The sequence below is a fragment of the Rhineura floridana genome, chromosome 4 (genome assembly GCF_030035675.1).
Source record: "Rhineura floridana isolate rRhiFlo1 chromosome 4, rRhiFlo1.hap2, whole genome shotgun sequence".
NCBI lineage: Eukaryota > Metazoa > Chordata > Lepidosauria > Squamata > Rhineuridae > Rhineura > Rhineura floridana.
Genome location: NC_084483.1, coordinates 107911348 through 107938478, shown reverse-complemented (window position 1 = coordinate 107938478; position 27131 = coordinate 107911348). Strand labels below are relative to the sequence as shown.

The window sequence follows — 27131 nt, the reverse complement described above, 5'->3', positions numbered from 1 at the left end:
TGGGAGGAAGGGTGAGATAGAAATGCAATAAATAAATAAAGTATGTGAGCTGTCTTCCTGTTTTCAACCTTTAAGACAGAGATGGGAAACCTGTACCCTCCAGACGCCATTAACCCCAGCATCAGGGATGATGGGAATTGTACAATAACAACATCTGGAGAGCCATAGGCTCCTCATTTCTGCTGTAAGATATATAGTACATCACTTGAGGGTACCTTCTAAAAACTAAAAATGGAGTTTATATTACAGTGCAGTTAACACAGTGTCACACCTTTGGGCTAAGTCTCAAAGGGTGCTTGTTTTGCTTTCTGGTCTACAAAGACACTTTCCTCTACAACAGGTCAACTCAGAAGTTCACTTGCTGGTGTGACATAGTGCCTTCATGCAACTACTGCAATATTTACATGGGAGGTCCCTTGTCTGAAAGTACTTTCACATGAAATTCACATACACCTAGCAAAGTCTGCTGTCTAATAAATAAGGTGGCCTTTTTTCTGGGGTGAAACTGATAGAGTTAGATAGAAAGCCTGTACCAGCAGAATTTATCTTTTATATTTTACCTGAAATTCAAAATGCTCTTTTGAACTGTTCACCACAAAGATTCCCTGCCAACCATTATAAAGCGAAGAAAGCTGCTGGCAAGCAGTGACTACATGAGATGTTTACCATCCACCTTATCTCAGATGATGGGAGCATCTGAAGAAGAGCTTTCAAAGTCATTACATGAGGAAAGCCCTAATTGGAACTTCCAGCATAATCCCCTATAATGCAAATCACCTGTCTCCTTCACCTACCCCAGAGCTGCTCTTAGCTGTGAAGGGGAAAACATACAAGCAGCCATGTTTTGTAAATAATTTTTCCCACCACAGTACATCAGAGTGCAATTTACATTAGCAATCCCACAAGTTAGAGAGAAAGGGCTGGGGTACAGGTGTCTAGTCCTAAATCAAATTTTGAATTATGTTGGATCTCCCTGATCATCCCTAAGATTTGTAGCTTGGTTCTGAGTGTCTCAGTGATCCCCGTAAGATCACCATACTAAAAGAAATATAGTAGACAGACCTGATCTAAGTAATCCTTGTATTGTTTCATTTGCTTAATTGCCGTAGTCAACTCTTCACGGTCAGTGTGTTCTGGAGCAGTATGAAGCTTCAGAGCATACAGGAGCATGATGTACTCTTCAATCCTCTTAGAAGGGCACAACAGAAGTTCTTGTAGGCTACATGTTATACAGATACACTTAATCCATGTTTTAATTAAAATATCAGCAGAATTGCAGTATGTGTTTCAAGTTTTATGTTAAGACGAGCAAAGCAGTCAACTGAGAGAACCCTATATTCAAAAGATAGGCCACATCCTAGGAGCTTACTGTCGATAGATAATAAAACATAGGTTCTGTGGGTAGGTGGTTCCCCGGTCCAAGAATTATCCAGTTCTCCTGTTCTGGGTGAGATTGCATTCCTTCTGAAATATAACATGGTAAGGCATTTGGAAGATACTCCTAGAGCCATCATTGTCACTGGAAACCCAAGTGGCTGAATGGAAAAGGATAGCTTAGCCACAGTGACCCATGCATTGCTAATCTGACATCTTGATTACTGTAATGTGCTCTATGTGGGGCTGCCTTTATGCATGGTCCAAAAGCTGAAAATGCAGAATGCAGCAGCTAGCTTGTTGTGTGGTGCACGTGGCTGCTACCATGTAACACTTTTGTTGAAAGAACCACACTGACTACAACTTCTGTTACCATGGCCAGCTTTAAGGTTTTGGCATTCACCTATAAGGCCCTGAACAATTTGTTTCGCAAATCACTGGCCTAATCCAGCTGAAGGCCTCCAGGTGATTGTCAACCACCTCATGGATGCCTCTGAGACTAGCTTCCTTCAAATGGATTGGGGGGGGTAAGAAAGCCATCTCTCTTTTCCTCTGGATGTACAGAATTGCTCTGGAAAAGCGTTAAAATATTGGAAGCAAGAATTAAAGATCACTTAGGACCCAAATATCTGAAAGACCACTTCCTTCCCTACAGGCCCTCTGGGATGTTGAGATAAGAGGGGGTCTTTTTGGTAGTTCCACCACCCTTGGAAGCTCAGGGGTGGCACGGGAGAGGGCATTCTCTGTGGTGGCCCCTAAGTTGTGGAATTCTCTCCCCACTGAGGTACATCTGGCAACTTTGCTGTATAGTTTTAGGCGAATGCTGAAGACACACCTCTTTACCCTGGCCTTTGACCCGAGACATGTATTTTTAGGGTACATCCTGTTTGGGGGTTTAGATCATGTTTAAGTTTAATTTCATTTAAAAAAATTTGTAACTTGCCCTGGGACCTTTGGATGAAGGGTGGGTAATAGAGGATGACAGGTTGAGACAGTTAATTTAAAAAATTGCTTTACTTTCTTGCAATAGCATTCTATGGAACTAACACAGCTGCTAATACTGTTCAGTTCAGTTCCAATACATTAGAGGCTCTAACATTGCTCGGTCCCCATTCAGTACCATACTCCAGCTCTTGATGTATATCTGCCATGTCAAAAAGAGCCTCACTTCCAGACACTGTTTTAATTTTTTTAAGCATTAGTTTGCCTACTTGTATTATTCCTTAATTTCTAGGTTGTTTAGCTTGATCACATATTATTTTGCTTTGGTGCTTTCACAGTTTGTATGTAAGAAAATCAACTGGGAATTTTATAGGAAGCCTGTGCAGAGTGCAAAATGTTTTTGCTTATATGTTTTGGCAAGTGTCCTTTTTCTTATTTTTAAACAGCAAGACTTACCTCCTCATGGTAGTAATAATAGTCTTGTCATGTCTCTTCAAGAAAGCACGAAATAGTGGAAGTGTCTCCCTGCACTGTCAAAGCAAAAGGTTTTGGCCATCAGTGTGATATGATTCCTAAAACTATGGCCCAAATGAGCAAGGCACAGAATTTCCATTACCTAGTTTAATCATCTGCTGTGTTGCTTCTTGTTCTCTTACTATTGAAGCAGACTTGAAGCTCAGGGTGATGATGGTTTCAGCATCTGCTATTAATACTACTGAGGACAAGCAGCTACTGAATAAATATGTACTGCCCAAAGATCCTTTTGGAAGACTGTGAGGCCATAGACACATTGTACTAAAGGCAGTCCCGTTGAGATTAATGGACACGATTAACTTAACTGGATACCACTCAACATTTCCCTTTCCTATTTTGCCAGTACTGAAGCAAGGAATGCTTGAAAGGTGAGGTTGGAGAAGCTGCACTAGACTAACTCTAACCTGTGTACTCAAATATTCTCAACCCTATTATATCATGTAATAAAAGAATACAGGCTAGGATCATCAAGGAAAGTACATCATGTGAAAGCTGTCTACAGGGCACAGTGGTGAGAAAACAGTGGGGGGGGGGAGAATCCAAGCACCTAATCCAGTTTGCATAGTATAACTATAAATATTATTTTTCTAATAGTCTCTAATTTTAATTATGCAAAGTACCAATTAATATCAAAATAAGGACTAAAATCACAATAAAACAGAAATTACTAAAAATGCAGATGTTATGGAATACCAGGAGAAGATAAACTTCTAATAATCAAACATTCCTATATCTGATGGCTTACAAAGTTGAGCTTCCTAAGTAATCAAATAAAGGAACGTTTGATTATTAGCCTTTGTAAGTCATCAGATATAGGAATGTTTGATTTTTAGAAGTTTATCTTCTCCGAGTAACACATTACAGGACAAATGTACCTTTCCAAACATATTTAAATGCTCTTTAATTGTAAGTTACTACTGGTCAGATGCTACTTCTGGTAGGGAGTTATGTGGGCATAGGCTTTGAGATGATTTGTGCTTTAGCTTTTAAGGTCTGATTAACTTCATATCGTCTGCCAGATAAGTCATGTTTTTCCAAATGTAACGATTGTTCCATTACTCTCTTGTTAGTCCATCTCTCGCCTTAGAGCAATTTCCCTACTCCTTTAGGAACACATTTTAATTTTAATAAAGCAGCAGATCACTTCAAATAGCTTCAATTTGTCAGCACAAATATTAATTTCCTAGGCCAGGCACTTCACAAATGCCAAATCACAGGGAATTTAATTGAAAGAGTTTGCTGCCCTTAAGGATATAATATTGGCTTTACATTAATTAGATTTTTAAATATGTGTACCATTGGTTGGGCTTAATAGAAATACTAGGATGCTTGCCATTAAAAGAAAAATTATTCTAAGAAGCAAGAGGAAAGAGTTTTCCTACAAAGGGACACATGAACCATGTGTTAGAAGCATTCTTAAGTGAACTGCAGCAAAAAATATGTCCCAAGCAGTTTTCATTAGGAAATATTAAATGTTTTCCCTGATAAAGAGTTTCCTGGAAATGAGTTGGAAACCATATCTATTTGTACATATGTCTTTTTGCTCTCCGATGTTTTTGAGAGATGTAATGATCATCTCTATTTATGGATAGCATCTAGAATAAGGATGGTTAACCTGTGGCCCTCCACATGTTGTTGGACTCCAGCTCCCATCTGCCCCAGCCAGCATAGCCAATGGTCAGGGATGACACCATTTAGAGTTCAATGACCTCTGGAGGGCTGCAGGTTAGCCATCCCTGATCTAGCAACTCTCAGGGTAAGCAGGTGAGGAAGAAAGCAGTATAAGACATGGTTTGCATGTACTTTTGTATTCCATACTCTGATCAAAGACCAAAACATGCTTTGTGCTTCAAACTACGGTTTGACTTGTCTGTATTGCAACATCACAAAAACATATTGTGGAATATGTGGAACAGCCTACCTGTGGAGATATGCCTGGCGCCTTCGGTACTTTCTTTTAGGCACCAGGTTAAGACCTGGCTATACTCCCAGGCATTTTAATGTTCAATGTGTTTCATTTAATTTTTTTTTCGTTTAACTTGTTGCTGATTTTATTGTAATTTTATTGTAATATTGTATTTTAATCTTGTTTTGTTCACCGCCCAGAGAGCTATTCGCTATGGGCGGTTTAAAAATGAAATAAATAAATAAAATAAAAATAAAATAAATAAATATTTCACAGATCCTCCCATATAACCACAGCAAAAAAGAAAGGCAGTTCATTTTGTGATTCTTACTGACACCGAGAGCCCAAACAGGTATGAGTATCCATTGAATGAACAATTCACCAGGTATGAGCAAAGTCAGCTTCTGCAATCTCATTTATACATTTCCTGGGACAGGACACTCTTCTGCTTACATTACTCTACAAAATGCTGTGTATGCTGAAGTGCTAAAAAGATGATAATCCATCAGCCAGTTGTGGAAAAGGGTCTAAAGTGGGCCTGCACAATTTATGACGTGATAAGCCCACCCCTCTCTCCATGTTGCAGTACTAGGGAGCAACAAAACAGGCCATCAGGGTTTTTCTAAATTGAAGCCAAGGTCTCCAAAGTAACAAGTTGTACACATGTAAGCAAAAACAAGCCTTCTACCATTGTAAAGCTATAACTAAGGAACACAAATTACCAGTTTTAACATTGGTAAGGAGTGGCTTGAGTTTCAATGGATACATAATAACAGAAAGGAGTAAAACATGGAAGGATCTTCCAGAGTTCTGCATATGTGATGTATTCTTACCTTGTCTATAGTTTTCAGAATTACTGCATAGTTGTTGAAGAAGTTTGTGTATGTTTGAAGCTGCTGACCAAACTGAATGAACAAGTCTCCTAATTTTTGGGCTGGGTTCCATTCATTAAGTCTTTGTGTCAGCTCATCTAAAAACCACCTGAGTGAAACAGACAGATGGGTGTTTCTCTCCTCCTACCAGATTCCAGGCAAGTTCCAACAGATGATGACAATTACAACATGTTTACACATGTAAGGAGAAACTTATCTCCTAGGCTGAGTGACACAAGCATGATGCTGTTGTTACCATGCTCTGCTCTATCAATCCAGCTTTAACAAAGAAGACTTTTAATGAAGTTGTAACTTACTATAGGTAATTTCTGTGCTAAGTTGGTCATTCATAACATTTTCTATCCTTAAAGTACTGAAGAGAATTTCACCCCACAATCGGAAATATGGGGAACTAGGTGATGAGTAGTACTCACCTCATCACTTGACAAGATGTTACGCCCTTCTAAAAATGGAGTTCTATGCATGTTAATTAAACAAAAGTCCCAGTGTTTTCAGTGAGGCATGCTCCCAAGTAAATGTGTGTAGGATTGCATCCCAGCTTCCCAAGTGGTTACATTCAGATGATGTTGGACTGCAACTCCCACCATTGGCCACCATAGCTAGGAGTGATGGGATCCAAAAATATGTGGCAGACCATAGGTTCCCCATCCTTGGGTTACATCAGCACTGTGACATGTGGTGGTCCCCTTCAGTCATTGCTGGTAATATTTCTGTACAGGTCTTGGGAGCTTTCTATACATAAGGAATCAGCTACACACACGTCCTCAAAACTTTCAACAGATTTGCTAACTTGTCTTTTTTAACATCCTTAAATGTTCTGGCAGATGCCTCTAGGAAATAATAGTTACATCATGTGTACAAACAGAATGCTCACAAACAGAAACTTCACTGTAAGGGTGCAATTTTCCACTGGGCCAAGAACAGCACAATGAAAACAGCCAGTGAAATGTTTTATTTATTTATTTATTTATTTATTTATTATTTGATTTATATCCTGCCCTTCCTCCCAGCAGGACACTTAATATTGTTTTCATACTATCTAGTGATTTCCTACAGGCTTATGATCTTGAATACTCATACCCACAGCATCTACTACTGCTGTGCCCTATCCTAAAGATCTCCAGTTGTGGCTAGACTCCAATTCCCATCATCCCTGACCACTGGCCATGTTCATGGAAGTTGGAGCCTAGGAACATCTGGAGGCCACAGGTTTCCCAGTCCTGTTTTTAATTAAATACAGTGCAGTGGTTTGAGGCTGCAGTCTTGTGAGGAGAACTGTGGTGGTGTGAGGAAATTGCTGCTTGCATCCCCATCAGATGCTCTTGTGCTTAAAAGTGATAGTACCCAGCTGCTTTGTCACCTATGGGGGGGGAGCAGTCCTTTCCCATCACTCTGAAATACTCCTGCACTGAATGAAATTCACAGCCTTTTTAAAATAATTGTTATTTATGATTACAAATAGACGGCTAAATATATCTACAAGTAATGTCTAGTTTGGCCCTAAAGACCCAGGTTAGAAGTAAGGTACCTCCACCACATATACATTCACTGACTCATGGCTAATCATTTCAGAAGTATTACAACCAAAATCCCAAACATATTTAGTTTAGAGTTGGGGCCTTAAGTTATTTAAAATAAATAAATAAAATCTTGGTGCGCTTCAGATCAATCAGTGAAATGTACCTATTGAGTTGTAAGATGTTCAGGATGTCAGAGAAGATGGTCTGGACACTGATATGGCTTAGGATGGCTCGATTTGAGGCTAATGCTGCCTTCAGTGGCTTAACATAAACATCATGTACAATTTCCAGCATGTGCAAATAGTTGCTCTCACTTAAGAGAAGCTCTCTGGCAAATCTTTTGCGCTTCTCTACTGTCTCTTCATAAAGTTTGCCACTCTGAACACCAAGACACATGAGAAACAAATCAGAAACATTTCATAATGGTTTGTTTTGTTTCAGTAGCCTGGGATATGATATGGGGATATTTACAAGGTTTGATTATACTTTTCAAAGGGATCCTGATTAATTACTGAAGCAAATAGGCTAGCTAGCTAAACAAGCAAGCAGAAAGGAAGACCATAAACATTAATGTTATCTGAACAGCTTTCTAGACCACTTACCTGGAAATAAGCCCCACTGAACTCAACGAATCTGAAGTAATGTGTAGGATTGTGCTGTTATTTTGTTCTCATGTGTAATGTCATTAATTCATTTCACACTGCTACGTAGAGTTATTCTGAGAAGATATCTAATCTTAAGCTATTCTATTTATTATTTGATTTATATCTCGCCTTTCCTCCCAGCAGAAGCCCAGGGCGGCAAACAGATTCGCAAACAGATTCAGAATTATGCTTGCTTCAGATATTGAAACAGACTTGATTTGCACTGCATTAGCCAAACCAAGGCAGTTGTGACTGTAGGGTTCCATACTGGAAGTGTATATACATCACACATCATTACATTACAAATTAGAGCAGAAAGCAAAACTGGGAACATCTTTTTATAAAATTATAAACTATCTTTCTCCCAATAGTGAGATATAAGGGAGTTGTTCATGTATATTTTAAAAATAAAATAAAAATCACTATGACAATCATTACATACTTGATTCAAACTACGTAACATGCATTGTTTCACTTATCTTAAATCAAGCTATCCTGCCTGGGAACAGTGTTCCAAAACAAAATGAGGGGATAGTAGAAAAATTAGGGGGGTTGCTCAAAGCTATCACATGGCTCTTTTGTACCTTAACTGATACATCAAGGCTTGCTTCTGGATTGCTTGCAGTCAATGAAACCTGGCTTCTGAGCTCCTCGTTTTTCTTATATTTCCTCATCAGGAAGCATGAGAGGAACTCATAAGGGTTTTCCTAAAAAATCATACCAAATTAACTACTCAAGCCAATATGTACACTGCACCTTCTCCAAATACAAACAGTTATGGCCATGTTAGCCAGTGAGAGATATAAGGATCGCCAATAAGAGGTCTCTGTGACGCCCTTCCCTGGCTCTCCCTGTCAGGTTCCTACCTGCTCGTGGTTACTGCCTGTCACTAGGCACCACCAGGGACTCCACCAGTCCGGACTGTCCTTTTTTATGGTTTCTCTCCCCGCTCTAGCATAGATCTCAACAGATCCCCCTGCTAGGCAGCACCACCAGTCACGTCCTATAACCAGTATTCCCAGAGACTCTGCCTGAGTCTCCCTCAATTAGGTTACCTCTGTGACTGCGTGCTTAAACTGTCCCAATCCCTTTGATTTACTCAGACTGCTTATAATTCTGGTTTGCTCTGAATACTTGTGGTGTTATATTCTTCCCTTCCCCGCTGCCACCATTTGTCACTGTTTCCCTTCAACCTTGGTTATTTACCTCACCCTCCCTTCTGGTCTGTGAAACCCCAGCCAAGGATCAGGCCTTTGGTAAACCAAATTAAGTATTTATTAAATAACACAGATAACAAGATTTCTTTAAAAGGAACATAAGCATATGGTTACATCTATTCCTGAGGTACTGGTCTTAGTATTAATCCGAAATCCACCCTCTCCTCACATCCACCAACTCTCCACACAATCTCCTCTCAAAACCCACCAAAACAACCCACTCAAGTCCACCAACGTCCACACAATCTCCTCTCAAAACCCACCAAAACAACCCACTCAAGTCCACCAACGTCCACCCAGATTTACCTGTCATTCTTCCTTTTATACTGTCAGCCATTTTAAACATTCAGCCAATCATCCAGCATTCTACTGCCCATTCACTCCCCCTTCCTCTTTCATTCTACTTACCATGTATCTCCTATACAAACAGCACTTACCCTATTTACACTAATACAGGAACATCACAGTCTCCTTTAAATTAAATTAGATTTGCACAGCCCCATAGGAATAAATAGTGGCTGCACAACAGCAGTATTTGATAGTCTGATCTTACAGCCAACCTCCCTGATAAATACGATGACAAATGTGAAGAATCAGAGGCAGAAACTGAAATTTTCTGAGCGATCACTGATTAAATTTCATGTAGTATCAAATGAGTATTTTCTCCCCTCTTTTTATTGAAATGTGGAGGACTAGAGCAGATGCAATAATTTCCATAATTCATTTTTTCTATAGCAGTTATGGTTTCGCCTGTTTTTATTGATTTTTTGTGCACTCCTCATAAACTGACGAAATGAAAGGGATACTAGGTTCCTTAAAGTTCAGCAGATCGTAGCTCCATTTCTAAAACAATGCTTCACATACCCATCTTACCAAGTCAGCCCAGAAGGATACCATGGTCAATGGTATCAAAAGCCACCAAGAGATCAAGTAAGAGTAACAGGGTTCCACTCCCCCGTCCTTTCTTCCGCTAAAGGTCATCCATCAGGGCAACCAAGGCCAATTCAGTCCCATAACCAGGCCTGAACCCAGACTGGAATTGGTCAAGATAATCTGTTTCATCCAAGAGTAATTGCAATTGCTGCACCACAACCCTCTCAATCACCTTCCCTAAGAAGGGGATATTTGCGACCGGGCAGTAGTTGTCACAAACCAATGGGTCTAGGGTGGGCTTTCTCAGGAGCTGTTGGATCACTGCCTCTTTCAGGGTGGCTGGAACCACTCCCTCCCACAACAATACATTGACCACAACCTGGTCAAACTCCCTCAGCAAGCTTTAATAAGCCAAGAAGGGCAAGGATCGAGTGGATACATTGCTGGCCACATTTATTTATTTATTCATTCATTACATTTATACCCCGCCTCTCCTTTCATGATAGAAACCCAAGGCGACTTATACATGGTTCCCAGGCGGTCTCCCATCCAGGCACTTACCAGACCTGACCCTGCTTAGCTTCAGCGGGGAGCTGGCCCCATGTGCCCTCAGACCATAGTGGGGAACATTGTTGGAAGCACCTTGTCCATGTCATCAGACCGCATCAACTGAAACCATTCCCAAGAAGTTGCAGCAGAGGTTGCACTGGACACTTCACTGTGGACAGCAGTAGATGTGGATGGGGCATCAAAATTGCTATGGAGGCGCGCAACTTTGCCCTTGAAGTGCCTTGCAAACAATTCACAGTGGGCCTCTGAAGGGTCTAAAACTCCACCCCACGGAGTTGATGTCAACAGACCACTGACAATACGGAAAAGCTCCACTGGACAGCTACTTGAGGATGCAATGGTGGCAGAAAAATGAGCCTTCTTTGCCGCCCTCACCACAGCACAGTAGGCATGGTTATGATGTTTTACTCATGTCCGATCAGCCTCACAGCACATATTTTGTCACTTGCGCTCTAGCCGTCATCCAGCCTGTTTCATTGCCCTTAGCTCACTTGTGTACCAAGGTGCAAGCCGGGCTCCACAATGCCAGAGAGGGAATGTCAAGAGCCTGATGCTCCTCACTGTTCCACAGCGTGACAAGGGCTTCAACAGGGTCACCTGCTGTATCTACTCGGAAGTCCCCCAGGGCATTCAGGAATGCAGGGGCGAACCATCTTAATCTGTCCACCAACCCTGCAGGGGAGGATTGGAGCCATAAGTCTAAACGTCACCAGGAAGTGGTCTGACCATGACAATGGGGTGACATCCACCCCGCCATCTCCAGACCACCCCTTCCTCCATCTCGAGCAAAAACCAAGTCGAGGATGTGCCCTGCTCTTTGCATTGGGCCAGTGACAACTTGAGACAGCCCCATGGTGATCATGGAGGCTGTGATGATCCTGTATTAGTGTAAATATGGTAAGTGCTGTTTGTATAGGAGATACATGGTAAGTGGAATGAAAGAGGAGGGGGGAGTGAATGGGCAGTAGAATGCTGGATGATTGGCTGAGTGTTTAGAATGGCTGAGAGTATAAATGGAAGGATGACAGTTGAATCTGGGTGGATGGTGATCGTGAGTGGGTTGTTTTGGTGGGTTTTTGAGAGGAGATTGGGTGGAGAGTTGGTGGATGTGAGGAGAGTGTGGAGTTCGGATTAATACTAAGACCAATACCTCAGGAATAGATGAAACCATATGCTTAAGTGCCTTTATAAAGAAATCTTGTTATCTCTGTTATTTAATAAATATATTTGGTTTACCAAAGGCCTGATCCTTGGCTGGGGTTTCACAGACCAGAAGGGAGGGTAAGGTAAATACCAAGGCTGAAGGAAAACAAATGGTGGCAGTGGTGAAGGGGAGAATATAACACCACAAGTATTCAGAGCAAGCCAGAATTATCTGCATTGAAACAAAGGGAGTGGGACAGCTTAAGCACTCAGTCACAGAGATAACCTGATAGAGAGACTCAGGCAGAGTCTCTGGGAAAACTGGTTATAGGACGTGACTGGTGGTGCTGCCTAGCAGGGGGATCTGTTGAGATCTATGCTAGAGCGGGGAGAGAAACCATAAAAAAGGACAGTCTGGACTGGAGGAGTCCCTGGTGGTGCCTAGTGACAGGCAGTAACCACGAGCAGGTAGGAACCTGACAGGGAGAGCCAGGGAAGGGCGTCACATGTGGTGGCAGTAGCGGTGGGATACGAACAAAGGAGACTACATCACAGGTGTTGGCTGTAGCGGTGGTACAAATACTAGAGAATCCCTAACAGTGGTGTGACAAACAGAAATAACAAAACAAGATTACTTGTGAGAGTGACTGGCAAAGAGTGTGTGGCAAAGAGTGAGTGAACTCAAACACCATGGCTGAATATATAAAAATGAAAAGAGAGGAGCTGGTGGAGAAGTGCATAACATTCAATTTACCTCACGAGGGTAAAGGGGTAGATGAATTGAGGGTAGCACTTATAGGATTTGCAACTGCCCAGCAAAAACAACCTGTCAGGGAAGAGACCCCAGAAGGATACTTAAGCAATCCCGCTTATATAGAGTATTTGAGAGAGAAGTTAAGATGGGAGGCTGAGGAAAAAGACAAACAGCGAGAGTTAGAAACTGAGAGATTGAGGAGGGAGGCTGAGGAAAAAGACAAGCAGAGGGTCTTTGAAATGGATGAGAAAGAAAAGCAGCGAGAGTTAGAAAATGAGAAGTTGAGGATGGAAACAGAGATTGAGGCGGATGAGAAAGAAAAGCAGAGGGAGTTGGAATTTGAGAGAATGAGAGTAGATGCGGAATTACAGGTAGAAAAGTTAAAATTTGAAAGAGAAGTTTCATTCTGATGAAACAAGAAAGGACAGAAATGAAACAAAAATAAAAATTACTCCAAAGGACTTTGCTGTCTATGAGCCTGGTCAAGATCCTCAAATTTATCTCACAACCTTTGAAAAGGCAGCTCAGTTGTGGGGGCTACCTGAAGATAAATACATGCAGTATTTATCAAACCTGATCAAAGGGGAATTGGCAGAGGTATACCAATATTTCCCCTCAGACAGGCCCGTCACCTATGCTGAGTTTAAAGAGGCAGTCTACAAAAGATTCAGACTGGGACCTGACTATTTTAGAAAGTTATTCCGAAACTGTCAGATACAAGCAGGGAGGTCTTTTGTTGAACTGGGAGCAAAGCTGATGGATATATTTGGAAAGTGGATGAGTAGTGCCAAAGCTCAGTCAGTGGAAGAGGTGAAAAGCCTCATGATACTGGATCAATTATACCATCAGTTACCACCAGAAATAAGGCTCCTGATCAAAGACCGTTCCCCTACATCGGTGCAGGAGGCCACAGAGATGGCAGATCACTTTGCCTCCAATAGAACTGGCTGGGTGGGGAAAACATCAAGAGATTTTAAACCCAGACCATATAATGGCGGCAGAAAGGATGTGGTGCCACAGCGAGTGAGTCCTCCAGTAAAATCTGAAGGGCACAGAACACCCCAGAGTGGATCTGTGTACCCTAAAACAGAGGAAAAATTATGCTATAAATGTGGTAGACCGGGGCACCTACGTTTTCAATGTGAGGTTGCCAACCCCATTAGTAATCCTGCTCAGGCAAGGGCAGTAAAAATAGAACCAAAAGATCTAACCACGAAAAAGGTTCAGTTCTGCCAGATAAACTGGACAGAAGTAACAGACCTTGATTCAAGTCTGAGAGAGGAAGTGAGTGTACAAGGGGCAAATTATTGGGCATTGCTTGACACTGGTGCCGCTCAGACGTTACTGAGGCCAGATTTAATAAAATCTGAAGAAATATTACCTCAGGAAACTGTGACTATTCAAGGAGTGAGGGGTAGACCAGAAAGCTTGCCTACGGCCCTAGTGAAAATGGAGTGGAGAGGCCAAGAGGGCAAATATAAAGTAGGTATTAATGCCCAACAACAAGAATCAGTGATACTGGGAAGAGATGTTATGGGGGCACAAGGGAAAATATATGTGGTGACCAGACAGCAACTTGGCAGAGAAACAGAAGCCATGTTAAAAGGGGCTGAAGGAAACAGGGTGGAATCTGTTTGCGAGCCTCAGGTCACCATAGCAACCCTTGGCAGGCCTGCTGAAGGAGACAAACTGTATCAAATGGTCTCTGGGGAAGAGACAAAGCATTTCAGAGAAGAACTTAATAAGGATACCAGTTTGAAGCAAATAAAGGAGCAATCCCTGACCCAACAGATTCCTTTCACTGACAAACTGAGGAATCAAGTTGTGTGTGAGAATGGGATTTTATATAGACTGTGGATGCCTGCTGAGAGAAAGGATGAATGTGAACCAGTGAAGCAATTGATAGTACCTAGCAAATACAGAACCAGATTGCTAGAGGTAGCCCACGATGTCCCATGTGCAGGACATCTAGGAATACAAAAGACCAAGAGGAGATTGGCTGGACACTATTATTGGCCAAACATCTCCAAAGATGTAAAACAACATTGTCTATCTTGTGGTATATGCCAAAAGGTGGGAAAAAGTGGAGTAAAGACTAAGGCACCCTTAAAGCCCCTTCCTATAATTGGACAACCCTTTTATAGAGTGGGAATAGATTTGGTGGGCCCTTTTTCCAAACCCACAAGGCATGGCAAGAAATATCTAGTGGTGGTGGTGGATTTTGCCACCAGGTACCCAGACGCAGAAGCACTAAGATCTGTAGAAGCCCCTGTAGTGGCAGAGGCTTTATTAAAAATCTTTATGAGGCTGGGTTTCCCTCATGAAGTGCTGACGGATCAAGGCAGTGTATTCATGGGAGAAGTGATGCAATGTATGTGGAAATGTTGTGGTCTAAAACATCTAAAGACCACTACTTACCATCCCGCCACTAATGGGCTAACTGAGAGATTCAATGGGGTTTTGAAGGGCATGATAAGAAGCTATGTTCAAGATCACCCACAAGACTGGGATGAACGTTTGGGATGCTTCTTATTTGCGTACCGAGAAGTCCCTCAGGAGTCAACAGGCTTCTCACCCTTTGAACTGATATTCACTAGAAAAGTGAGGGGACCTTTGGAACTGTTAAAAAATTCATGGGAAGGAACCCTGGGAGAGTACAAAACATCTGTAGTAGATTTTGTATTGGAATTCCGCAATAAATTAACATCAATGATGGAAGTAGTGAAAGAGAATTTGAGTCAAGCACAGCAGAAGCAAAGTTACTGGTATGACAGAACAGCCAGGGAACGTGTGTATGAGGTGGGAGATATGGTTATGGCATTCATACCCAGGAAACATGACAAATTACAGGCTAACTGGGAAGGACCATATACCATCAGAGAAAGGCTTGACAGAGTGACGTATGTAATCACCACAGACCAATTAAACAAAAGCAAAGTGGTTCATGTAAATATGTTAAAGCCTTACCATACCAGGGATGCAAAGGTGTTGCAAGTTACCTTATTCCCTGAGGGAAGTGGGCCTGAACTTCCAGATTTGATACAGGAAAGCAAAGACAAAGGAGGGGTAGATCAATTGGAATGGTCAGAGGAGGTGAAGGAGGAAGTAAAAGAGGAGATTCTGAGAGTTTTGAAAAACTATGGGAATCTTTTTAGCAATAAACCTGGCCGAACCAGTATAGCCAGACATTCCATTGATACTGGAGATCATGCCCCAATCAGATCTATGCCGTACCGTGTGAATGGGAAAGTTTTGAGTGAGATCAAAAAGGAGGTCGAAGATATGCTGGAACTAGGAGTGATCAGGGAATCTATCAGTCCCTGGGCCTCAAGTATTGTCCTGGTTCCGAAAAAAGATGGAACAACAGATTTTGCATTGATTATCGGCTAATCAATAAAATTACGCTCCGAGATGCATATCCTATGCCCAGGGTAGACGCAATGTTAGAGTTATTGGGGGCAGCAACCATTATCTCTATGTTAGACCTCTGTAAGGGTCTGTAATACTGTGTTGCGAGGCATGTCAGATTTTGCAGTGGCCTATATCGATGACGTGGCCATTTTTAGCAAGTCGGTGCCTGAGCATGTCCAACACCTGACCACAGTATTAGAGGCATTAAGAAAAGCAGGCCTCACAATAAAAGCTAAGCAATGCCAGTTTGGACTAAAGGAAGTAATCTATTTAGGACATAAGGTGGGGAGTGGGAAAATCACCCCCTTATGGAGCAAGGTGGAGGCAATACAAGCGTGGCCTATCCCCTTAACCAAAAAGCAAGTTAGGGCATTTCTAGGTGTGGCTGGTTTTTATAGGAAGTTTGTGAGAAATTTTGGGGAAATAGCAACCCCCTTGCATGAATTAACAAAGAAGAAGTGTTCTGAGCGGGTGGTATGGACGGATGAATGTCAGAAGGCTTGTGATCTGCTGAAGCAAGCCTTGTGCCAAGGACCCATATTAATAGCACCAGACTATGAGCAACCATTCATTGTGGCTACAGATGCGTCAGACCTGGCGCTGGGAGTCGTCTTGCTGCAGGAGAGAGAAGGCACCAGACATCCAGTGGCGTATCTGAGTCGCAAGCTGACGCCGAGGAAGAAAAACTATTCGTCGGTCCAAAAGGAGTGCCTAGCGGTCGTGTGGGGACTGAATAAGTTGCGCCCATACGTGTGGGGACGAAGATTCACGGTAACAACGGATCATCGGGCCTTGTTATGGTTACAGACTATGAAAAACCATAATACTATGCTGCAGAGGTGGTCCTGGGCCCTACAAGACTATCAAGTGGACTTCCAGTTCATAAAAGGCAAGGACAATGTATTGTCCGATGGACTGTCAAGGCAGGTGGCTGGGACTGCAGTGACGTGACCAGACGGAGGAACAAAGAAAGACATTTTCCCCAGAGAGACTTGTTTTATTTGTTAACGCGGCGTATGAATCCTGGAACAGGAATAATACTCTGCCGTTGTTTTAAGGGGGGGGGAGAAATGTGATGATCCTGTATTAGTGTAAATATGGTAAGTGCTGTTTGTATAGTAGATACATGGTAAGTGGAATGAAAGAGGAGGGGGGAGTGAATGGGCAGTAGAATGCTGGATGATTGGCTGAGTGTTTAGAATGGCTGAGAGTATAAATGGAAGGATGACAGTTGAATCTGGGTGGACGGTGATCGTGAGTGCGTTGTTTTGGTGGGTTTTTGAGAGGAAATTGGGTGGAGAGTTGGTGGATGTGAGGAGAGTGTGGAGTTCGGATTAATACTAAGACCAATACCTCAGGAATAGATGAAACCATATGCTTAAGTGCCTTTATAAAGAAATCTCTGTTATCTCTGTTATTTAATAAATATATTTGGTTTACCAAAGGCCTGATCCTTGGCTGGGGTTTCACAGACCAGAAGGGAGGGTAAGGTAAATACCAAGGCTGAAGGGAAACAAATGGTGGCAGCGGTGAAGGGGAGAATATAACACCACAAGTATTCAGAGCAAACCAGAATTATCTGCATTGATACAAAGGGAGTGGGACAGCTTAAGCACGCAGTCACAGAGGTAACCTGATAGAGAGACTCAGGCAGAGTCTCTGGGAATACTGGTTATAGGACGTGACTGGTGGTGCTGCCTAGCAGGGGGATCTGGTGAGATCTGTGCTAGAGCGGGGAGAGAAACCATAAAAAAGGACAGTCCAGACTGGTGGAGTCCCTGGTGGTGCCTAGTGACAGACAGTAACCACGAGCAGGGAGAGCCAGGGAAGGGCGTCACAGAGGCCATGAAGTCCCGAGCCGGAATACTAGAGGCAACCTCAGCATGGACATTAAAATCACCCAGGACTATTGTTCTGGGCTCCTCCAGTACCACAGCCAAGATGGCCTCCACAAGCTTGGTTACAGAAGCTGCTGGACAGCAGGGTGGATGGTACACCAGCAGCTACCCTAGTTTACCATCTCCTTGGCTCGACACTAGGTGCAGGCCCTCACAGCCAGCTCCATGACAGTGTGGTTTCCTGGTGACAGAGGTGGAAGTTCTGTAGACCACAGCAACTCCTCCCCCACCCCCATCCCTGCAGCCTGTGCTGGTGTTGCACCAAGTATCCAGGTGGCAAAGCTGGGTCAGATCAACTCCCAGCTCACCCACCCAGGTTTCAGTAATGCACACAAAATCAGCACCTTCATCCATGATCAGATCATAAGAGTGTGGTCTTATTGTGGAAGCGAGGAACAAGGCATAGATAGCCTTGCCCTCGTCTTCTATGGTAGTTCACCACCTCCCCCTAGCTATACCTCCCTCTACCCATGATCAATGAAATTGGGGTGGCATAAATTTATAATGATGTCTGAATAAACTTTTAATATACCAAACATAATAATTTAATAACAATGATACATTCTATGTTCCTAAAGTAACAAACTGATTTTCAATCTGTAAAAGATACTTAAAAAAATAAATATTGCATATTTTTTAGTTTTTCCCAATATGTCCATTTTTTAAAAAAAGGCTTACTTCTGGAAATTTTACATCTCTAGTTTCATCCCAACACTAGTTTTCATATAACAATAAAATACTTTTTTTTTTAAAAAAAAGAGGGGAACTTTTCTCCATGAGCCTCTCAATTAGTGCTTTTGTGAGCTGAGCCTGTGCTAGCACAATGAGAATATTCTCACCAACGTTAGGGTCCATTAAATTGGCTTAAATATAGTGCAATACCCTCAAGGGAATGGGAACAGATTTTAAATAAGCTCCAAAAATCAAAACTCGAGGGCATAACAATTTAATATACTGTACGTAAAATACAATAAGCTTAACTTACATAATTTCCTCTTGAGAATTCAGCTAATCCTTCAACCAAAACCTGGGCTATTCTTTGGTTGTCTTGAACGTCAGACCAGCTCATCGCATCAAACATAATCTGACCTGCATGTAATCAATTACATGTTAGTCACTTTCAGATGCCACAGGCCTGCCATCAAAGGATGAAGTAATTTTTTTTATATAGCAGAAAGGAATCTACAGCAAAGTAGATTGTCTGATGGGGTATAGCACATAGCTCATGGCAAGACCATCACAATTGCTTCAGCTAATCAATTCCAAGGCCATCACCTAAATCCACAAATGTGTTATGACCTTGGTGCTGCAGCTGATCATATTCTTGCTAGAGTCTTCCACATGACCTAGTTGCTGGTTGATCCCACTATGGAGTGATGCTAAAACTTCTCTTAGAAAATTTATTTGTTAGCCTTGGAACCCAAGGAATTAAACATGACTATATCTAACTTTGATTTCCCTAGTGAACAAAGCAGACAGAAGTGGGCATTCAGTTCAAGAACAAGCAAGACTTAAATTCCCCTAAATCCCAAATCCAGTGTATTCAGGTAGATTGCATTGCTGTGCAGTCCTAAATACAAATAGGAATTTTTTTACCTAAGCCTATGAAGTCAATGATCAAGTAAGTGCACAAGCTATTTCAGCAAACAGAAGACGAGTCTTTATGCAGCAGAGGAAAGAAATAAACACAGGATGGCTTTTGTCCTCAAACAAATTAAATTAAACTAAACTCTGCTGCTAAGGAGGGACATCTCTCATGATTTTGGAAGGACTCTAACATCTGTTTACGAATGAAAGCAAGATAACAAGAAACCTAAACATTTTGGCTGCCGCACTTTGACATTTATATAATACTGTATTTTGGTAAAAGAAGCAAGAGTCAGCTTATGTGGAGTAGTATCTTTGAACAAAATGGATTTTCCATCCATGGAGTGGAAATTACAGCCAAGCATACAAGATGCATTTTAGGCTTAAGCATCTCACTGATAAGCACAAAAATTTCCTCTACACAGTTCACATGAAGGACAATCATGTGAACCAGTCGAACTATGAATAAAGATACTCAATAACCTTCATTTCTAATTGGGACTTGATTGAATGGGACTGCCACAAAAATTATACAGATGCTATTCATGCTTGACCATGTGGGCATGAACATTGTACTTTAATATGCCTGCTTCAGAACAGAACATCAAATAATAATTGAGCCATCCCTACATAATGGAACAGAAAGTGATCTTCAACACACTTAAAAATGCTCAACTTTAGAAGCTTGGTACAAGTTATTTTGAAAGCAACAGAGAGAGAAGTTACCAAAAATCTTGCCAGTCATATTCTTCTGCAAATCACAAAAATAGGGTCTCAATTTTTTCCTGACAGCCTTCAGTACATCTTCCAGCAGTTCTGTGAATCGGAGCCATAATTGCAGTTTTACCTCAGTGAAGTAGAGAGATGGAGGAGCAGGACTGTCTTTCTGGTTCCCAAACCACTCACTGAGGACTATAAGACACAGCAAGTTATTTCCCAGCCTTAGATTATGCAACCATAGTTTTGTTTTTTTTCCCGACTAGCAAGTATGATGAGAACACAACTAGCCTTGATATCACAAGTATTATATTCATGATGATCTACTGGACTTTTAATCCCAAGAACAGACTCATACATACTAGAGCAGGGGTAGCCAACATGCTGCTGTCCCAATATTGTTGGACTCCAATTCCCATCAGCCCCAGCATGGACAATGGTCAGGGATGATGGGAGTTGGTGTCCAACAACAAAAGAGCACTACATTGGCTGCTCCTCAACCACAGAAACCAATTAGCTATTTTTTTTGTAAATATCATGTATTCATCAAACTTATTTAAGAACTAAAACTGCTAGTTGAGTTTTTATCAGGTAGTACCTGTGAATCAAACTGATGGTGCATACAAATTAATGTGGTAGCTGAATGGCTCTTCTTTCCAATTTCCAGTCTTAAAAATCTGCTTCTTTAGACATTGGCCAATCTAAATATTTGGCCAGGTGTCTAAACATATTTTCATCTATGGAGATATTTAGCCACTGCTTTTATATGTAGCATTTTTATTATAATGCAATACATATTTTACAGATATACTTATATAAGTAGACAGGTTTTTTTTAAATGGCATTACTTAACAACAGTTTTCTTGTCCTGCTCCCCTAATCAAGGAGAGAAACGCACTGAAAGACTGCTTCTTTATTTTTTTAAATGGTATTACCCTGATCATGTGAGGGAGAATTCACCAGGAGAAGAAAGCTTACAGCTACACACTAAAGATATATGAATCTGTCTTATGCCAAGTCAGATCACAGGTTCATTTAGTCCAATACTATCTATTCTAATTGGCAGCAGTTCTTAACCCATAAAGGTGGCCTCACAAAGCCAACATTGCATTGTTATTGCAAGAATATGTAGCAAAGGTGATTACCACTATATTTAAAAGTTCTTCCATTCTTGCTTGTGCCAGTATTTCTGTTTATGGCCCAGTTGGCCATAGGGGTAAGATTGGCTGTAGCAGATTTAAAATATGACTTGAAATCACATACAAACTCAGAGTATTTTACATATAGTAGTTTTCCACTTACTGTGCTGATATGATCCAGTTGCTATTCCTGTGGGAGTTCTGAAGAGCATTCCAGTTAGATGAGACAGCTGTGAAAGGACCTCCATGCCTGCTTCTGCAAAATTATAGACTTTTCTAAATATCGTAATATTCATTCAAACATTTTAAAACTGCCTTTTGGCTCCAATGAGTGTGGCCAAGATGGTTTACAACAGTAAAACCTCTATATACAGCAGGGCCCCGCTTTACAGCGCTTTGCTTTATGGCGCTTCGCTAATGCAGCTGTCTCAATTAGACGCAATTAGACTAAAGCCCCACTCATACGGTGCTTGTTCCGCTTTTACAGCGGTTTTCGGGCGTTGCGCACCATTCTATTCAATGAGTTCCGCTTTTCAGCGGTTTTTGCTTTTCAGCGGGGGTCCGGAACATAACCCGCCATATGAGTGGGGCCCTACTGTACTTAAAAACAAAGAGTTGGATCTGGACTCCACCTTCCACAGATGGAAAGGCTCCTTATGTCCATTGAAAGCTTTCGATCCAGAGGAGACATCCTTCTGGTGGAGACAGAAGGTAGCTTTCATCAATTCCCCTTCTCCCACCCACCCCAAATGCAGCACAATTGCCCACTCCAGAACAGTGTGGGAGGTGTCACGGGGTGGGGGGAAATCAGCAAAAGTCACTGCCTTTTTTCCCCCTCCACTAATGGGAGCAAAGTATGCGTCCAACCCATAGATAATAAAATCCCAGCTTTGTCCCCGTCCTCCTCCCTACTGAGCTCTAAAAGGGCAACACTGAGACAAAGGATGAGGAAGCTAACACACAGGGCCACCACCTCTTGGACTGAATGTCAATAAGAAGGCAGACAAGTAGGGGCTGGGTGAGGTCGGTGGGGCAATGCTCCACTTGTCCCAATGGACCAGCCTCCACAGGCTATGTTGCATAGCTTAAGAAGCAAGGCAAGAGAGACCATTTACAGTGCTGCTCTCAACTCATCTGTGTGATTACATTTGGGGCATTATTTCCAAATAATAGAGGCATTACACTTGGGGAAGATCCAGCTCCCTATCTCCTTCCCCTCTGGGGGACATGCTTTTTAAATACATAATTTTTATAGCAAGCTTAACAAAAAAGGAATGAAAAGAAAAAATCCACTCACATCAATAATACAATGAATAATACTGGGGGTATACTTAAGGGATCTTGAGATGCCACATCAAGGACCCATCCAGCTTAGGAGATGGCACACCTGTCATACACCTAGGTATACCAGTTTACACCATAGTGGACTGGAAAGTCCTGCTACTCCCATCTATGTTATTCTAATACAGGGCTGGGATAGTATTAGTATTGGGCTGGCCAATGCCTAGAACCTGGATGGAGTCTGGATGATATATGGAGTCGGATATGTGAGTGTAGAAACCAGTAGTATAGAGGCAAATTCAAAAGTGCAGGGTGCCTTCATGATAGTCACGCCACACTTCACAGCCATGCCCCCTTCTAAGATTATACAATAAAATGAGGTTTCAGTCTCATACTTTGTTTGGAGAACTTCCCTTACTGATGCATTCTAACACTCAATGCAGATCTCCATGTGTTGCCTTCCAGCTAGATCTACTATTTTCTGTGTAAGTACATGGGCAAATGATTAAGTAAGGTAAGGAACTTCCTTTGCTGAGTTTCCCCTCTTGGTTGTCATACTAAGACTCAAGAGTAACTGCATTTGGGCAATTTTAAGAGGAACTTCTTCCCAGTGGTTGACTCGCCTCCTTTCGCTCTGATTGGCTCCAATCAGCAGGAAAGGACACTGGAGACACAGGGACCCTGCTCCCAAAACAGAAAGGGATCTAAGACTCCCTGGGACCCTGGACAACTACACCCTTGATAGAAACTAGCCTACAGTACAAAAGGTAAAATGTATGCTTGCTGCTCCACCCACGTTTGCCTATGACCCTGCCCACAATGGGCATGTGGCCCTCAGAAGGTTGTCCAGAAGAGAATGTGGCTCTCAGGCTAAAAAAGGTTCCACACCCTGCCCTATGCCATGCCACACTTTCTGAGCTGTAACCAACAAAGAGTGTGGTCATTTTAACTTCCAATTAACTCTATGCACAGTTCTTTCTCCCTTTCTTACACCATGCCATGGGTACAAATAATGCTCTATCCACTACACAAGCATATTCACATGCATGTTAAGAGGATGACATGAGCCCATTGTAAATGGTCAGTGAAACGTCTCCTTCCTCTTCCTTCAGAACTACCAACAGAAATCCCCTCTCTGTAGACAATAAAGACTCTTTCCCCCATAATGTGTGTGTGGGGGGGGAATCATTTGTAGACAGTTTCTCTGCCACTGAAGATTTCTTCTAAAATATCCAAGAGGGAAAAGAAGCTGATATCAAAACAATGCTTCAAATTTGTGGCACTTCAAGGCCAATTATAACACAAGCTGTGCCAGCACATAAGTGTCGATGACTGAATTAGTAGTTACATTGGTGCTTTAAGGATGTCCTGACACCATGAACAAATGGCTCTGCCAGCATAAATGTGAACATGTTTGTCTCTCCCAAATGTCCTTAAAAGTTGTAGACTGCATTGGAAGGAGGAGATCCTATTATTCAGTGCCAGTTAATATTGGCATAATCCCAGAAGGTAGTAGGGCGAGTAGCTACTAAAAGCTTCCAGCAGCTCTGGATTTTACCATCTGAGAACCTAGTATCTCAGATACAGACCGGAAACTTGGAAGAGAGGAGTGTTTACATAATATGGCAGCTTCCTCAATAAAGGTTGTAGTTTGAAACAAGTTTTTAACGTTTTAAGGCTTGTTGGTTTTTATTATTATTATTGGATTAGACCATTCATAAGCAAAGTAAAAGGACTAGCCATGGTGCCCTATAGAACTTACCTGAAGCTGCCAGAGGAACAAAGGCATCTATACAACCATCCTCTTCAAGCATTACACAGCTTAACTTCTCCCAAAATTCTCTCACCTCCGGTTTACAAAGGTTCTTGGTACTGATTCTGCAGCCTTAATGAAATTAAGTCAACAAAGCAAACAATCAAAGTCTGGTTGTTTTTAAAAGACATTTATAATTTTATATAAAAACAGGAGTAGAAAAAGAAGAAGACCAAACAAGAGATGGGTTGATTCCATAAAGGAAGCCACAGACCTGAACTTACAAAATCTGAACAGGGTGGTTTATAACAGATGCTCTTGGAGATCACTGATTCATGGGGTCACCATAAGTCGTAATCGACTTGAAGTCATGTTGTTGTTATGTGCCTCCAAGTCGACTACGACTTATGGCGACCCTATGAGTCAATGACCTCCAAGAGCATCTGTCATGAACCACCCTGTTCAGATCTTGTAAGTTCAGGTCTGTGGCTTCCTTTATGGAATCAATCCATCTCTTGTTTGGCCTTCCACTTTTTCTCCTCCCTGCTGTTTTTCCAAGCATTATTATCTTTTCTAATGAATCATGTCTTCTCATTATGTGTCCAAAGTATGATAACCTCAGCTTCATCATTTTAGCTTCTAGTGACAGTTCTGGTTTAATTTGTTCTAACACCCAATTGTTTGTCTTTTTTGCAGTCCATGGTATGCGCAAAGCTCTTTTCCAACACCACATTTCAAATGAGTTGATTTTTCTCTTATCAGCTTTTTTCACTGTCCAACTTTCACATTCATATATAGAGATCGGAAATACCATGGTCTGAAAGATCCTGACTTTAGTGTTCAGTGATACATCTTTACAGCTGAGGAACTTTTCTAGTTCTCTCACAGCTGCCCTCCCCAGTCCTAGCCTTCTTCTGATTTCTTGACTATTGTCTCCATTTTGGTTAATGACTGTGCCAAGGTATTGATAATCCTTGACAAGGTCAATGTCCTCATTGTCAACTGTAAAGTTGCATAAATCTTCTGTTGTCATTACTTTAGTCTTTTTGACGTTCAGCTGTAGTTCTGCTTTTGTGCTTTCCTCTTTAACTTTCATCAGCATTTGTTTCAAATCATTACTGGTTTCTGCTAGTAGTATGGTATCGTCTGCATATCTTAAATTATTGATGTTTCTCCCTCCAATTTTCACACCTCCTTCATCTTGGTCCAATCCTGCTTTCCGTATGATATATTCTGCGTACAGATTAAACAAATAGGGTGATAAAATACAACCCTGTCTCACACCCTTTCCGATGGGGAACCAATCGGTTTCTCCATATTCTGTCCTTACAGTAGCCTCTTGTGCAGAGTATAGATTGCGCATCAGGACAATCAGATGCTGTGGCACCCCCATTTCTTTTAAAGCATTCCATAGTTTTTCATGATCTACACAGTCAAAGGCTTTGCTGTAATCTATAAAGCACAGGGTGATTTTCTTCTGAAATTCCTTAGTCTGTTCCATTATCCAACGTATGTCTGCGATATGATCTCTGGTACCTCTTCCCTTTCTCAATCCAGCTTGGACGTCTGGTATTTCTCGCTCCATATATGGCAAAAGTCTTTGTTGTAGAATCTTGAGCATTACTTTACTTGCATGGGATATTAAGGCAATAGTTTGATAATTACTGCATTCCCTGGGATTCCCTTTCTTTCGAATTGGGATATATATTGAACGCTTCCAGTCTGTGGGCCGTTGTTTAGTTTTCCATATTTCTTGATAGATTTTAGTCAAAATTTGGACTGATTCAGTCTCAGTAGCTTGTAGCAACTCTATTGGTATGCCATCTATGCCTAGTGATTTGTTTCTTCCAAGTATTTTAAGAGCAGCTTTCACCTCGCATTCTAAAATTTCTGGTTCTTCATCATATGGTTCCTCCATGAATGAATCTGTCATCCTGGCATCTCTTTTATAGAGTTCTTCAGTGTATTGCTTCCATCTTCCTTTTATTTCATCTCGGTCAGTCAGTATGTTCCCCTGTTGATTATTCAACATCCCTACTCTTGGTTTAAATTCCCCTTTCATTTCTCTAATCTTTTGGAATAGGGCTCTTGTTCTACCCTTTTTGTTGTCCTCTTCTATTTCTATACAGTAACTATTGTAATAGTTCTCTTTGTCCTACATACTAGTCGTTGTATAGTTGCATTTAGGGTTCTGACTGTGTTTCTATCTCCTTTTGCTTTTGCTTTCCTTCTCTCTTTAACCATTTGAAGAGTTTCTTCAGTCATCCATTGAGGTCTTTCTCTCTTTTTAACTAGAGGTATTGTCTTTTTGCATTCTTCTCTGATAACGTCTCTGACTTCATTCCATAGTTCTTCTGGTTGTCTGTCAACTAAGTTTAAAGCCTCAAACCGGTTCCTTATTTGATCTTTATTTTCTTCTGGGATGTTATTTAAATTGTATTTTGGCATTATGATTGCTTTGTTGTTCTTCTTTAGCTTTACTCTGATTTTCGCTATGACCAGTTCATGATCTGTACCACAGTCTGCTCCTGGTCTTGTTTTTGCAGAAAGTATGGAACTTCTCCATCTTCTGCTACCAATTATATAATCAATTTGATTCCTATATTGACCATTTGGTGATGTCCACGTGTACAGTCGTCTTTTCGGTTGTTCAAAAAATGCGTTCGCAAGAAACAAATTATTGGCTTCACAGAATTCAGTAAGTCTTTCTCCTGCTTCGTTTCTGTCTCCTAGGCCCCATTTCCCCACAATTCCTAATTCTTCTCTGTTCCCTAATTTTCCATTCCAATCCCCCATGATTATCAGCACATCTTGTTTTGGTGTGATCAATTTCTTCCTGTACTTCTGCGTAAAATCTCTCCAATTCCTCTTCTTCTGCGTTTGCCGTCGAAGCATAGACTTGGATGATGGTTATGTTGATAGGTTTCCCATTTAATCTCTCTGATATCACTTGCTCAGACCTTGCGTTGTAGTTC

General features: G+C 41.6%; 1 protein-coding gene and 1 long non-coding RNA gene across 7 annotated transcripts in view; one reads left to right on the top strand and one right to left on the bottom strand.

Moving 5' to 3' along the window:
- Positions 1–27131, top strand: part of LOC133383382 (uncharacterized) — a 75983-nt gene that overhangs the window by 5115 nt on the left and 43737 nt on the right. The gene's annotated exons all lie outside the window — the stretch shown is intronic.
- ECT2L (epithelial cell transforming 2 like) overlaps positions 1–27131 on the bottom strand; it is a 71670-nt gene that overhangs the window by 9750 nt on the left and 34789 nt on the right. For 4 of the 6 annotated variants that reach the window (XM_061623983.1, XM_061623986.1, XM_061623984.1 and 1 more), the window contains 9 exons: positions 24166–24288; positions 21286–21378; positions 19993–20178; positions 18665–18768; positions 8398–8520; positions 7333–7547; positions 5590–5737; positions 2773–2846; positions 1063–1219 (listed from right to left, as the gene is read on the bottom strand). In XM_061623983.1, coding sequence (XP_061479967.1) covers positions 1063–1219; positions 2773–2846; positions 5590–5737; positions 7333–7547; positions 8398–8520; positions 18665–18768; positions 19993–20178; positions 21286–21378; positions 24166–24288 — 1223 coding nt within the window. The remainder of the gene's footprint in view (positions 1–1062; positions 1220–2772; positions 2847–5589; positions 5738–7332; positions 7548–8397; positions 8521–18664; positions 18769–19992; positions 20179–21285; positions 21379–24165; positions 24289–27131) is intronic. The other 2 variants (XM_061623985.1, XM_061623987.1) reach the window with 2 other exon arrangements.